This window comes from Eucyclogobius newberryi, unplaced genomic scaffold (assembly GCF_026437365.1).
Source record: "Eucyclogobius newberryi isolate DKJ021-1_F unplaced genomic scaffold, fEucNew1.0.hap1 SCAF_21, whole genome shotgun sequence".
Classification (NCBI taxonomy): Eukaryota; Metazoa; Chordata; class Actinopteri; order Gobiiformes; family Gobiidae; genus Eucyclogobius; species Eucyclogobius newberryi.
In genome coordinates, this window is record NW_027315846.1 from 19014914 (window position 1) to 19029636 (window position 14723).

The 14723-nt window shown below is 41.1% G+C and overlaps 1 protein-coding gene across 4 annotated transcripts in view; it reads left to right on the forward strand.

Moving 5' to 3' along the window:
• Nucleotides 1-13793, forward strand: part of LOC140371097 (ryanodine receptor 3-like) — a 113545-nt gene extending 99752 nt beyond the window's left edge. For 3 of the 4 annotated variants that reach the window (XM_072458399.1, XM_072458396.1, XM_072458397.1), the window contains 29 exons: nt 565-674; nt 949-1000; nt 1072-1119; nt 1196-1295; nt 1363-1442; nt 1528-1604; nt 1687-1760; nt 2171-2188; nt 2638-2718; nt 2793-2881; nt 2956-3084; nt 3172-3276; nt 3943-4024; nt 4585-5897; nt 6122-6180; nt 6349-6523; nt 7235-7321; nt 7401-7595; nt 7679-7809; nt 7884-7926; nt 8008-8135; nt 8215-8275; nt 8379-8525; nt 9466-9600; nt 10737-10893; nt 11039-11103; nt 11975-12075; nt 12663-12714; nt 12907-13793. In XM_072458399.1, the coding sequence (XP_072314500.1) occupies nt 565-674; nt 949-1000; nt 1072-1119; nt 1196-1295; nt 1363-1442; nt 1528-1604; nt 1687-1760; nt 2171-2188; nt 2638-2718; nt 2793-2881; nt 2956-3084; nt 3172-3276; nt 3943-4024; nt 4585-5897; nt 6122-6180; nt 6349-6523; nt 7235-7321; nt 7401-7595; nt 7679-7809; nt 7884-7926; nt 8008-8135; nt 8215-8275; nt 8379-8525; nt 9466-9600; nt 10737-10893; nt 11039-11103; nt 11975-12075; nt 12663-12714; nt 12907-13002 (3990 nt within the window). In that variant the 3' untranslated portion in view covers nt 13003-13793. The remainder of the gene's footprint in view (nt 1-564; nt 675-948; nt 1001-1071; nt 1120-1195; nt 1296-1362; nt 1443-1527; nt 1605-1686; nt 1761-2170; nt 2189-2637; nt 2719-2792; nt 2882-2955; nt 3085-3171; nt 3277-3942; nt 4025-4584; nt 5898-6121; nt 6181-6348; nt 6524-7234; nt 7322-7400; nt 7596-7678; nt 7810-7883; nt 7927-8007; nt 8136-8214; nt 8276-8378; nt 8526-9465; nt 9601-10736; nt 10894-11038; nt 11104-11974; nt 12076-12662; nt 12715-12906) is intronic. The other variant, XM_072458398.1, reaches the window with a different exon arrangement.
• Nucleotides 13794-14723: the final 930 nt, after the last annotated feature.

Here is a 14723-nt window from a genome sequence, read left to right on the forward strand (position 1 = left end):
CGCCTGACATCAGAAGTGATGTCAGAGCAAACAATACACTGTAAACTATGTACATATTAATGGCAGCGAAGCATCCAAGTAGAATGCTTTGGCAAAACACCTTTAATGCAACATACATTGTTTATCATAATGATTTTGTCATATTAGCGTCATAATAATTGTAGGGATTGCCTTGCATTATACATATTATGCTCCTTCCCACTGCCTCCAGTTTTCTAATCAGTTTTGGTCTAATTACCTTTTCTCCCATTGTGGGTAGAGACTGGTCTGGCAATACATTCTATGGCCTAAATCTAAATGAAATTAAGCAGATAATACTGATTGTAACCAAAAGCATAGAGTATAACTGTAGTAGGCACTGGTTTGTTGTTCATCACCGTCTTTCATAAGCACTGCAAAACTGTGGCTTCACCAACCATGTGAGTCTCTGCGTCTCTCAGTATTTGTGATCATCATAACCTTGCATTGTGTTTGCATGATATTTATGTTTCTGTGACACGATGACGAAGTAAGTGCGTCAAATAATAGCACCATTTCGAGAACTGACAACGTGACTCTGTGCAGAAAATCCAGCTCAAAGTGGAAGATGAGGAAGAGGAGGAGGTGAGGAGACAGCCTGACCCTCTTCATCAGCTCATTCTGCATTTCAGCCACAACGCCCTGACCGAGCGCAGGTAGAACACACACACACACACACACACACACACACACACATGAGCACCTGGCACAGCACTGCTCCATCTGTGCACCTCAATGGTCTTGGCTCGCCGCAGCAATGATAAGTGGATGCTTTACGCTAAATTACACCATACAGTTTGAGAGTACAAGAGAAATACCGGCAGCTCCACAAATACACGTGCACACTTTCAAAGATTGTCGCTAATTATTTCCACTTGAGGTACATTCCTGCAGGATCCCAGCTTTGAATGTTTGTCATCCTTTTGGCAGTTCATTGGAAGAGGACCCCTTGTATATTGCATACGCAGATATGATGGCAAAGGTACTTCATTTTGCATGTAGTTTGTGTCTGTGTTTTCTGTTTAGCTCAAGCGTTGGTGTTTTCACTTTTAGAGTTGTGCAGAAGGGGAAGAAGAAGAGGACAAAGAGAAAACATTTGAGGTGCTGTTGATTTCTCAGAGACATTTGACTTTGTGGTGTGCTTCAGATAGTATGAGGCTGTCATGTGGCATTGCAGGAAAAGGAAACGGAAAAACAGAAGATGCTTTACCAGCAAGCCAGACTGCACGACCGAGGAGCAGCTGAGATGGTGTTGCAAATGATCAGTGCCAGCAAAGGTAACCGCTGCAAGTTCTCTCATTTCCTGATCATTATAATTTGCAATTACATTTTTGTGATGTCCAGGTCGTCTTGGTCCCATGGTGACGTTCACTCTCAAACTAGGAATATCAATTCTAAATGGAGGAAACATTTTGGTGCAGATGGTAAAATTAAGTCAGCTGTATCTGTGAAAACATTATTTTTGATAGAAATGAATGCCTAATTACTTTTTTGTCTGTTTCAATGCAGAAAATGCTGACTTATCTCAAGGAAAAAAGAGATGTTGGCTTCTTCAAAAGTCTGTCTGGACTCATGATGTCCTGCAGGTAAAATGGAACTGTTGCTTTTTCAGCTCATGCAATTTTGCAGCATAAATATTGAAACAGTTTTGATCTCGCTTGCCACCAGTGTCCTGGACCTGAATGCATTTGAAAGGCAAAACAAAGCTGAAGGTCTTGGAATGGTAACAGAAGAGGGGTCAAGTAAGTAAAAAGAGTCAACTTGCAAACCTTCCCAAGAATAATAAATACATTAGCTTCTCTAAAAGTCATGAACCTCTCTGTTGTGGCTCTGTTCTGTGTCATTTTTGCCATTGTCACATTAGTCTGTGCTACTGTATGTCCGAGTCCTGTGTGTGTTTTGTGTAATAGAAATGTTAATATACAAATTACTTATGGGCTACATACAGTATACAACTGTGCTTCTGTCTCATTCTCACCTCACCAGCCCAGGCTTAAGTACTATTTACCTTTTGACCTGATCTACAGTAAATATGTGTTTATCTTGTCCCTGCATTTCGTCCTGTTCCTAATGAATATCAATGTCTTCTCCTTTGCTTATGTCTGCTATCTTTGTTTTCTTCTGGTCACGTTTTTAATCCCGTCGGTCGCAGTCAACGTGAGTGAGCGGGGTAAATACATAGTTAAGATTCTACTCATTCCTTTGCTCTGCTGACATCTTGATTGCTCTCTTCGCCTCCAAGCTCTTTTGCCCTGGTCATTTCCTTCTAATACATTTTCTGTATGCCACATTTTGACCTTGAATCTGAAATATCACATGCATGCTCTTCCTTCAAGTAGCCATTTTTGGTCGGGTGCCCACCAAAATGACTCCTAGTTCCTAGTTTCTTGGTGCTTGTGGTTATTGTGAGACATATTCTGTTCTTATTTATTCGTACCAACCAAAGTAAGATACATACCCCCCCTATGATGCGTTATACTATATATGTTCTGCTCTCCTATTTTTTTTGCGAGTTAGAAAAGAGACAGGAGCCTATAGATGTGGAAGCACTGCTATTACGCCTGTGTGACATTTTGGCCCGCACCTTAAAGGTCAACTAATGCCTCTTTTGGTTTCCAGACTCCAAAGTGCTTCAGAATGACGAGTTCACAAAAGATCTTTTCAGATTCCTTCAGCTTCTTTGTGAGGGCCACAACAATGGTAGGACCAAAAAACGCACACAAGAATGCACAGTTTTGCCACTAGTATTAATCATTCATGTAATATTTTGTCAGATTTCCAGAATTTCCTCAGGACTCAGACAGGCAACACAACAACTGTTAACATTATTATCAGCACTGTGGACTACCTCCTACGACTTCAGGTTTGTATTCCTGAAATTACTTGTCATTCATAATTAAATGTGATTATTAAATCCGCTTTGATTTGTTATTTCAGGAGTCAATCAGTGATTTCTACTGGTACTACTCTGGTAAAGATATCATCGATGAGGCCGGTCAGAGGAACTTCTCAAAAGCGCTCTCAGTGGCTAAACAAGTCTTCAACTCTTTGACTGAGTACATACAGGTGGAGTTACACATGGCTATATAAGAAATCAATAAATAAAGATGCCCAATAATAACTTAATGAGCTGTTACTGTCCTCTGTGTTTAGGGCCCGTGTATTGGGAACCAGCAGAGTTTGGCTCACAGCCGGCTCTGGGATGCTGTGGTGGGATTTTTACATGTCTTTGCAAACATGCAGATGAAGTTATCACAGGTAATAACTGCAAAGCAATCTTTTTAGTACAAAACAAAACGGTTGTAATTCACACAATTTATACAATGTTTATAATTCATGAAATGCAATATACATCAGTGCAAATACTTTGGTGTAAAAAAATGTATATTGTCAGTCCATTCATTAATTTGCTGTTGCTAATCCACATACTAGTAGTATATATATATATATATATATATATATATATATATATATATATATATATATATATATATATATATATATATATATAGTTTCTTCTCCTACAGTTACATTTTGATTGTATTGCCACTAGAGGGCACCACAACCTCAAGTATAAACGCAGCACTGCTTCACTGACTGGGTCCATGATAAATGGGGTTTTCCTCGTGTGACCCTATAGTAGATAAATGCTCATCTTGTGCCTTATCCTGACCCAGGGCTCAGTGTGACAGTGTAGTTGGTGTGAAGGAGAGTGCGGATGGAACAGTTTGAATTTAGCACTTCAGAATCTACCTCAGATTTATCACAAACTGAATAAAGACTCTAGAATGACCCAGCCATCTGCTCACAGACAGTTGAATATCACTAACCCTGGTGATGATGGATAACTATAACCTACAAGAATATTCTGGGCTCCACAAGTATAGGCCTCCTCACGATCACCTCACTCTCTGTCTCCAACAGGACTCCAGCCAAATTGAATTACTGAAGGAGCTGCTGGACCTGCAGCAGGACATGGTCGTTATGATGCTGTCACTGCTCGAAGGTTGACCCTTAGTTTCTTATTAAGACACAATCATGTCCGCCACATACTTTACACTGATATATTCAGCCCCATGTAATGACTTTCCTCAAGAGCTTAATTGCTAAGGGATATGATTATGAATTCCTAGAAATGGTTTCTTGAATAGCTTTGTCTGAATTATCATAGTCTGTGTTGTCTGCAGTTGTCATACTCTGCTTGTTGAGTAAGACAAACATGAGTGCACATTAAGCACCAAACAACTGTTTGTGTCAGTTGTCAATAGTATACACTAAGCTAAAGCTATATATATATATATATATATATATATATATATATATATATATATATATATATATATATATATATATATATTTTCAAGACGTGGCGGCATTAAATTAAACAGTGTCTCTTTTGACTGTGAATAGCAGCAAAGTAACACTATTTAAAATGTAGGTACATATTTTTGTTCAAATACCATTTGCTAGTCGCTTTTAGAAATGTAATTTTAAATGTAATTTTAAACAAATACTCTTTGTTTGTTTAAGTCTGTAAAGGTTCATTGTTAATTTCTCTCTCATTAGGAAACGTTGTGAATGGAACAATTGGCAAACAGATGGTGGACACTTTGGTGGAATCATCCAGCAACGTGGAGATGATTCTGAAGTTCTTCGACATGTTCCTCAAGTTGAAAGACTTGACCACATCTGACAGCTTCAGAGAGTATGACCACGAGGGGAAGGGCGTCATCTCCAAGAAGGACTTCCAGAAGTCCATGGAGAACCAGAAACAGTACTCCCAGTCTGAGATCGAGTTCCTCTTGTCTTGTGCCGAGGCTGACGAGAATGACATGTTCAACTATGAGCAGTTTGTGGAGAGGTTTCACGAGCCGGCCAAAGACATCGGCTTCAATGTGGTTGTGCTGCTGACAAACCTCTCAGAACACATGCCCCATGACGCTCGCCTCGCCACCTTCTTACACCTGGCAGAAAGTGTGCTCAGTTACTTCGAGCCATTCCTTGGTCGCATTGAGATCATGGGCGGTGCAAAGCGCATTGAGCGAGTCTACTTTGTCATCACCGAATCCAGTCGGACCCAGTGGGAGAAACCACAAGTCAAAGAGTCCAAGAGACAGTTCATCTTTGACGTCGTTAACGAGGGGGGAGAGAGCGAGAAGATGGAACTCTTTGTCAATTTTTGCGAGGACACCATTTTTGAGATGCAGTTGGCCTCAAAGATTTCGGAAACTGAGCCAGTTGAGCGCGCGGAGGAAGATGAGGAGGATGACCAGAGTGTAGCGGAGAACCTGGAGGAGGAAGAGGAGGAGAGGGAGATGTTGGAGTCTTTGTCCGCTTTCACAGTGGCTTGTATCTCCATGAGGAAAAACTTGTGCCAGTTCAGACAGATGCTAACCTTCAAAAGCATGAGACGGCAATACAGGAGGTTCAGAAAGATGAGCATCCGTGAGTTAGTGTGCGGATTCTTCTCTTTCTTCTGGATGATCATCACAGGCCTATTCCACTTTGTTTACAGCCTAATATGGGGCTTTTTCCATATCCTGTGGACTACTTTATTCGGCGGTGGCCTTGTGGAAGGAGCTAAGAACATGAAGGTCACAGACATTTTGGGGAACATGCCGGACCCCACTCAGTTCGGTATCCATGGTGACGTGCTGGAGACGGAGAAGATGGAGGCGTGCGAGGCGGCCGCTCTGGCAAAGATGGGTCAGATGGCTCAGGGGGAAGCGGCTGAGGCTGACCTGATGGAGGAGCTGCTAAATATCCAGCCCAAAAAGGAGGGCAAGCACGGGGCCGAGCCGGGGTTGGGGGACGTGTCCGAGGTGGTGGTGGGGGATGCGCCCTCCATCGCTGCAGCGGTCAAGCAGAAGAAAGCAGAGGTTAGTAGGAAGTGAGGTCCATTGTGTAGTCATTAAAAATACATTAACAGCTGGTAATGTGGGCCACACAAACACAAAATAGTCTTCAAACTACTTTAAACTTTATTATGCAAGTGTGTAGTAATTACCGTCAGCAGTTATTGTACTCATTATAATTTCCTGCAGAAGCAAATGAGTTGGCAGCTTTCATCATCATTGATTTGATATTTCATAATGTGTTTCAGATGGCTGCAAAGAAAAAAGCTGCAAATTCAGACCACAAATCTGATTCAGAGAAAGGAGAGTGAGTGATTCATAATTATATAGTTTTGGCATTTTGACTTCCTACAATTGCATGTATTCTTTTTTTTAAGTTGAAATGTTTTTTGCTGTGCTTTTTCCAAAGTATTTTTTGTATTTGTGGTTATGTGCTTTCGAAATCAAATCTGACTTGACTGAATGTCTCTTTTAGTTCAGAGGATGGTGAAAAGAAGGACCCTGACAAGGCGAGAGATGAGATGCCCCCACAGCCTCCACCAGAGCAGAAGAGGGCCCCCAAAAAGAGACTGGGCCCCAAGAAGGAGCCACCAGAGGCTTTCATGGCCAGCTTCTTCGCTGGACTGGAGATCTATCAGACAAAGATTCTAGTTAGTAGCTTGTATTCCAGTATTATGTGAGGTCACATTATATAGCCAATTTTCTATATGTTTTTTATTCAAAGTGTATGAAATAAAACTAAGTACAAGTCCATGTAAGCAGGAGGGTAAAATTCAAACAGAGGAAAGAGCTGAGGTCAGACAGTTGTCATGAGGAGCAGTGATTGGAGCAGATTTTGGAGCACATATACCGTGTATATTGGGCCATTAGACTCATTAGACTCCAAGCATTTTTGGGACAAACTAGGCAAGGCAAGTTTATTTGTAGAGCACATTTCAAACACGAGGCAGTTCGAAGTGTTTTACACAACAGGAAAATGCACTTAAATCACACAGACTGAATATAACTACAGGGGCATGTCCAGAATTGTTTCACTGGCCCAAGGGTGGCCAATGCTTTGAGGCAATCATTTGCCCCCGGTCATTACCTAGAAACGCTCCAAATGAACAGCTGTAAAGCTCTGCCCGGCCCCACAGGAGAGGAGAGAAGTGAACAGCAGTGAATGAAGTATTTAGTAGAATAATTAAAATGACGGGACAACTAGAGAGTAAAAACTCACTGCATAACACTTGTCAAGACCTGGTTTGCTAAACTGACCCATTTTCTCAATCTCTTAAAGAGCACTTTTGTTACTTGAAGGCACTACGCCCCACTGTAGAACGACTGGGTTTTTAGTAGCAGTAATTCAATTTGTTTTGCAGAATTACTTGGCACGAAACTTCTATAACCTCCGCTTCTTGGCACTTTTTGTGGCCTTTGCAATAAACTTTATTCTTCTCTTCTACAAAGTAAGTTCACAAAGTAACTCACTCGCCCCAGTACATGTCCATAACAATCACTTAAAAGTAACGGTGTTGTGTTGTGTAGGTGACCGGAGACTTAGCAGAAGACGAAGACCCCTGGACCCATCGAGGCCGAGGCAGCGAGGAGGAAGAGGAGGGAGCGCTTGAGTACTTTGTCTTACAGGAGAACACTGGATACATGGCACCGACGCTACGCTGTTTGGCCATTCTACACACCATCATATCCTTCTTGTGTGTGCTTGGCTACTACTACCTCAAGGTAATGCACTCAGCAGCACACTTATGCACAGCCGATGTCCACTGCACGTAGCTATTACTGAGATCGATGGCTGTCTCTCCAAGGTGCCACTGGTTGTTTTCAAACGCGAGAAAGAGATCGCCAGGAAGTTGGAGTTCGCGGGGCTTTACATCACGGAGCAGCCCTCGGACGACGACATCAAAGGACAATGGGACAGGCTGGTCATCAATACTCCGTGAGTCATGCAAAGTTCTAAAGTTAATCCCATGCAAACGCACTCGCTGCTAATTGTCGCGTTTTCCTTGTCAGATCTTTCCCCAACAACTACTGGGATAAATTTGTCAAGCGCAAAGTAAGTGGCTTATGGGATTCTGCCAGAAGCTTTTAGTCACATAAATGGTAAGTGTTTACGTCTTTACTTTCTGTATGATAGGTGATTAAAAAGTATGGGGACTTGTACGGCGCAGAGAGGATTGCAGAACTGCTGGGCTTAGATAAAAGTGCGCTGGACTTCAATCCCACAGAGGAAGCGGTTGCCAAGGAGGCCTCACTGGTGTCATGGTGATACATTTAGCAGAAATGGAATGCATTTTGTTAGTGGAGCAAGGCTCAAACTGAAAGTATGTTTTTCTGGTTTCAGGCTGAGTTCAATCGATACAAAATACCACGTTTGGAAATTGGGAGTTGTGTTTACAGACAATGTAAGTGGAAAACCTGAGTGATTGCTAATTTAATGCATGGGTGGTTAACTAGAGTATTACTATCGAATACACCACCCTCTCATAATTGTCTTTCTATTTTTAGTCCTTCTTGTATTTAGTGTGGTATACCACCATGTCTATACTGGGTCACTACAACAACTTCTTCTTCGCTGCTCATCTCCTGGACATCGCGATGGGATTCAAGACACTGCGCACCATTCTGTCCTCTGTCACACACAATGGCAAACAGGTAAGAGCTGATGATGATGCTCTTTACCAGTAGGGGGCACTGCAGAGTTAATGTCCAAGCCGAGTCTATACATGATACTACAAAATAGTAGGTGATATGATACAACAAAATAATAACACCTTTTCATATTTGACTGTCTCAAAGAAAGTGAATTTTTGAACTTTTATAGAATGTGGATCTTCAAGTAAAGAATGTTTTTGTTTCATTTCACTGTCTATACTTATACTATAATCATGTATATTGTCTCTGTTCACTGCTGTTGTGGGCAAAAACAGTGGGTGATGCTTTCATTTCAAATCCCATTTCCTACCGTTGTTTTCGATTCTATTAATTAAGGTTTTTTACATAAAACACAAAAGCTACATTTAATTTGGTACATTTGGTTCACTTCTTTGTTGCTTTGTTGAAAATCAAAGACAAAATAAAGAACAAAGCTTCAAACTGAATTCCTTTTCAATCCTGTTCTGTGGCTTTTGAGTTCAGACGTTCGAACATTGTGAGTCGGTCATTGATCTTCCACTGTATTTCTCATGTGTCACGGGCCAAAGGTGCCAATCAAAAATGTTATGTCACCTCAGTCTCCAAAGGTGAGAACCCAGTAGAATTGCTATGCCAGTGGGAATCCAATCCTCTCTGCAGCCCGTGGGCAGATCAATCACCCTGTCAATCTCGCACTGCAGCCTCCAGCGCCGTAGCCCTGAGCTTAACAAATAAATTGCATGAATGTGGGCTGTGGGTGGCTTTTTGTCACTCGGAGATAACAAAAGCTGTTTGCATGTACTCAATAAATACACAAGTAATGTTCCTTTTGCTAAAAGAGATTTCCCATGATGCACAGCAGTTTTAAATGGAAAGGGTACAAGTGAATGCTCCGTATTTCTGCTCGAGCGCGTTAAACATCAGGCGATGTAATGAGTTTCTTTAATGTGTGTTGGTGTAGCTGGTGCTGACCGTGGGGCTGCTGGCGGTGGTGGTCTATCTCTACACTGTGGTGGCCTTCAACTTCTTCAGGAAGTTTTACAACAAGAGTGCGGACGATGACGAGCCGGACATGAAGTGTGACGACATGATGACGGTAACCAACTGGCATCCCCTTAATAATGAATGATTCAGCATACATTAGATATGCAGTATTATATGATATGCAGGTTAAGAGAGACAGTAACAGTAAAGCGGTTTCATCACCTGTCAGATCTCAGTCTTTGCCAGGAATCACATACTGACCTGTAATAACTATGCATACATTAAGCAACAGCATATTTATTTATTTAAATGTCTCGTATTAATTGTTACTCGGTTGTTTTTGAAGAGGTGATGGTGATAGTCTTTAAAGGGCCATGAATGTTTTATCTTCATCTGTTAACCCCGCCCACTTTCTACCATGTCATGAATAACTGTCTTTCCATGGGGTTCTCATCAATCTCCGCCCACTTTGACCTTTGTTCTTACACGTTATAAAGCACCATGGAAGGGAATTAACCCAAATAGTCTCAGGCAGTTGTTTCCCATGGTTTTTAGTTAACAATGTCCCGGACAGTAACTTTTCTAGTAGTTATTACCAAACTAAATGCTTTGCTAAATGCATTAGTTATGTCTTTCTTTCCCAGTGTTGTCCTCTCATATCTGTATTTGCAATATACTGCATAATATAAAGAGCATTTATATTTATATTACTTAAAGGAGACCTATTTTGCTAACTTTTAGGAACTTTTAACCATATTCAAATTGTTCCCCCAATATCATTAAACCACTCAAAGTTGTATTTCGAGTGATTCATGCATATTTGAGTAATCTTTATTCTCCCACAGACAAGACGCCATTCCTCCGTCAGTCCAGTTCATCGCTCTCTTACTTTAACTTGTTTTGCTCAATATTGCGGTTTAAGATGTCCAGAATATAACATAATGATCCACGAGCAGCGTAGAATAGAACTATGTAGAAGACAAATGCACAATAGGTCAAGAACGATATTATAAAATCAAGTATTGCCCCTTTTTAAACAAAAAAATCACCTGCAAATTACTGGGTCAATCACAGCACACAATACACTGAGCTACAGATTCTTTGTGAAATACAAAAAAAATGTATTGCTGTAAATATCTAATACAAATGTAGATGCAGGATTCAGTCACTCATGTGGTTTGCTCTTCAAATACACTATAGTCAGTTCCCTGTGCTGAGGGCTTTCATCATGTACACGTGTCTCCACAGTGCTACTTGTTCCACATGTACGTGGGCGTGCGAGCCGGAGGGGGCATTGGGGACGAGATCGAGGACCCGGCTGGAGACCCCTACGAGCTCTACCGCATCCTCTTCGACATCACTTTCTTCTTCTTCGTCATCGTCATCCTGCTGGCGATCATCCAGGGTGAGCTCTGACCGGCAGCAACAAGCCCCAGAGAACAACAGCTCTCACATGTTTCTCTCCGAGGGTCACTCTAGCACCATTTACAAGACCTTATTAGTAGAAAAGACTTGCTCACTGTGATACATGTGCCCTTCTGTGGCTGCAGGTTTGATCATCGATGCCTTTGGAGAGCTGAGAGACCAGCAGGAGCAAGTCAAAGAGGATATGGAGGTGAGAAAAGAAATCTATTTCCAGCTATTTTTACAGTGTCTAATATTAACATTGTGGCATGTGTTAAATGTGATTTACATCGCAGCTCTGTCACACTTATCACTGCTGTTCATTACTTATTACACGTTTTATTTTTTAATTGCCACTTTTCTCCCTCTAATGTCTGAACTTTGCTCCAAACTGACTTTTACTGACCTCTGGATTAAAAAGACACAAGCTTATCACATCAGAAACGTTGGATATTAGAAATGAAGATTCGATTAAGCGCGCAGGCCCAGCCCCGCTCTGCTATGACACCTTGTTTTTCCTCCGTGCAGCACCTCATTCAGAATGAGGAGCTCCCTACAGTGCACTCTTAGGCAAACTAAATTATTCATTAATTTTAACAATGCAGCTTATAATTAATTTAAAACGATGACAGTTACGACAATGACTAGGAAAAGAACACTGATCTGCATTGTTCAAACATTTGTGTTCAGTCCAATTTTAGAACGTATTTAGGAACAATTCCTCCATGTCAATGTGTAGCTATAACGATCCCCTAAGTGTCAATGTCACCTTTGTATTTTTGCCTTGTTACATGAACTGTAGAGCATCTTTGAGTATCCAAAAATGCTGTATCATTTTAAAATATGATTATGATTATTATGATTATTATTTCATATTAAAATACAAGTTGGTTCATCATTGTATAACACGTCAAATAGTATGTAAAATATGTGCAATTGCTGTTATATGAATCAAACAAATATTAGAGCTCCATACAAAGAACTGCTGGTATTGTTATAAACATACATAAGAGTATTGCTATTGCGTTACATCAAGTAAAATAAGGAGAATATGGTTCTGTATTGTTTCCTACTCTCCTCAGACAAAGTGCTTTATCTGTGGCATTGGTAACGACTACTTTGACACGACGCCTCATGGTTTCGAGACCCACACCTTACAAGAGCACAATCTGGCCAACTACCTGTGAGTACCTCCAGTATTTGAGTAAATCCATGCTTATCCCATTGTTTGGCTTCTTGTCTTAACCCCGTGATCGATGGCTCGAGCACCCTGTGATTAAGGCCACAGTCATTAATGGCTCCGGCAATGTAGATCAGTGGATCCCTTCAGGTGCTCCTCCCATCTGTCTGAGTTTTCTGTTTTGTACCGCATCAAACGCCGCATGCAGATCCTCCGCTGCTGTCTAATGCCCACGACAATAAAACGTTTCAGTCCATTTGCCCTCACAGTCAGCTGGCTCCAGGCGATTGCTGCGACCTCATTATGTTGCTTCATTACTATTTAATACCATGAACTTTATTGGGAAATGCGTCGGTGATAGTGCGCCTTCATACGGCGCGATTGGGCGCACCGAGATGCCACGCTGAGACGGAGCGGAGCGTTGCCATTTACAATTGATTCGATGAACAACAGGTGATTTGAGGGAAAGTGGCACGTTGTTTAGTTGTTTAATGGGAGATTTGGAGCCCTGGAACCTCTGACATTTCTTGGGAAATTGGTGCCTAATAAAAAAAAATTCTAATCAGATTTTTTCTTAATCTTTTCTAAAGGTTTTTCCTGATGTACCTTATCAACAAGGATGAGACAGAGCACACTGGCCAGGTGCAGTATTACTCACACAAAAAGGCTTCTTAATGAAATGCATTCTGTGGTTAGAAACGGCAGAAGTTATCCGTGATTTCTTTTTTACTGATACTGATAACTACCAATCAAATCTAGGAGCATGTACAAACCGTGTATTTTAAACAAATTGCAGCCATTGACTTGCATTTTTCTATTCATTTAACTTGACAGGAGTCCTATGTGTGGAAGATGTACCAGGAGCGATGCTGGGACTTCTTCCCGGCTGGAGACTGCTTCAGAAAACAATATGAAGATCAGCTCGGATAACATCTTCATTTCCTCAGATCTCAACAGACTGCACACAAAAGCAGGCTTACAGCTGCTGGACGCCCGTCACAGTTGACACTCCGCCGTACCCTCACAGTGCAGCGCTCGTGTCAGGCATTTTGGGTTACCTACTTTGAATAATTTATTTGACGAGCGTGCCGTCATTTACCTCACACAACCCCAAAATCATTGCACAATTAGTTTTATTACATTTATTATTTCTTCTTTTTTGAGGAAGTTTGGGTTGTGTGAAGTAAAGGGCCACACGCTCGTCTTCTTATGCACAAGAATCTATTCGAGAATGTTGGAACTTGAGACTTATGCCAAATGAGTACAGTGAACCTATGTGCGCAATGCGTATTAGAGACTGTTCTTGTTCCGTTTGTGTTGTGATGTTGCATTTTGAGAAGTCCTAGAATGAACAGGTAACAGGTATGTCGTGTTGTGTAGAATGAGAAATGCCTATTTATCAACAAGTGCCTTACAGTACTGTATCTACATTACAATGGAGCTATGCAAACCGTCCTCTTTCTCTAATGTGTGTGTACAGTCTTCTGGAGCCGTCAATAGTTTGTTGGCTGATTCTTTTCTAACCTGGAACAACAGCATTGGTTTGGTTTATTTTTTGTGCAGAATGCAGCATAATTGAGACAAAAAACTAGATTCCAGCAAAAGGAATTGACTAAATAACAAGAACAAAAACAACATTGCTATTGTATGGCCATTTGTATGTAGTAGCTTTGCTGACCTGTGCATTTCTTTTGATGGAAAAAATAAAAAAAAGCAGTGCTAGAAAAGTTTGCCTTCTGCGCCTTCATCTTCCGTCTTCTCGTGGCTGGTCAGTTTAAGGGGACGGTTGTCGCCCTGATGCATGATGGGACTTTTGGCTGTTTCCTGTGGCGTGGCCTGTCAGCTCACATCAGGCACCACACAGAGCAACAGTCTGCCGCTGTGAGCTGCACTCCTCTGCAGCAACAGGAAATGTTCACCAAACTCCTAATCACTGACTCCACCGATAACCAACTCCTACTTTCTTTTATAGATTAAACTAAATTAAGATGTGCAACATAATTGTGAATCAAACTGAATTAAAATAGTGTCTTGGCTGACGTTAGCTTATGTAGGAATTAGTGTTGCCATGATACAAAAATGTTAATAAACTCGATTTCAGTTCTAAAGAATAAGCTCGATTACAGGTTTTGATGTCTTTTTTTTCTTCTTTTTTTTTTTTTTATAAATATTGACTATACTTTCCCCCACAAAATATGTTCATTATATTACCATATTGTCTTACTATATATACTAGCTAATCTAACTTAAGATCAATCTAAAACTGGTCAAATGTGTTCCTGTTTTTTTGTATCAATACATTTAAATGGGTTTTAGAATCAATTAGTATCTGATTTATATTCTTTTGATAACTCTAGTAGGAATTGAATGACATTATCGGTTTGTGCCGCTTCGATACTTTTAAATGATTAATGCTTTTTGTATGTGTAAAACGGAATTCAGAATAAAGTAAGTCAGTGGATTTCAGAGGCTATTTCTGATTATGTGCTCAGTCAGTAGTTTCAAATCTTTAACTTTCATTTCCATCTGGAGTGTGTGTGGAAGGGGGAGGTGAATGGAGCAGCTTGAGTTCCCCTCAGTGGCTGGGACCTGCAGAGGAGCCGTGAGTGGTGACAGTGACTACGCGCCCGTGCTCCCCCCCGTCATGCACA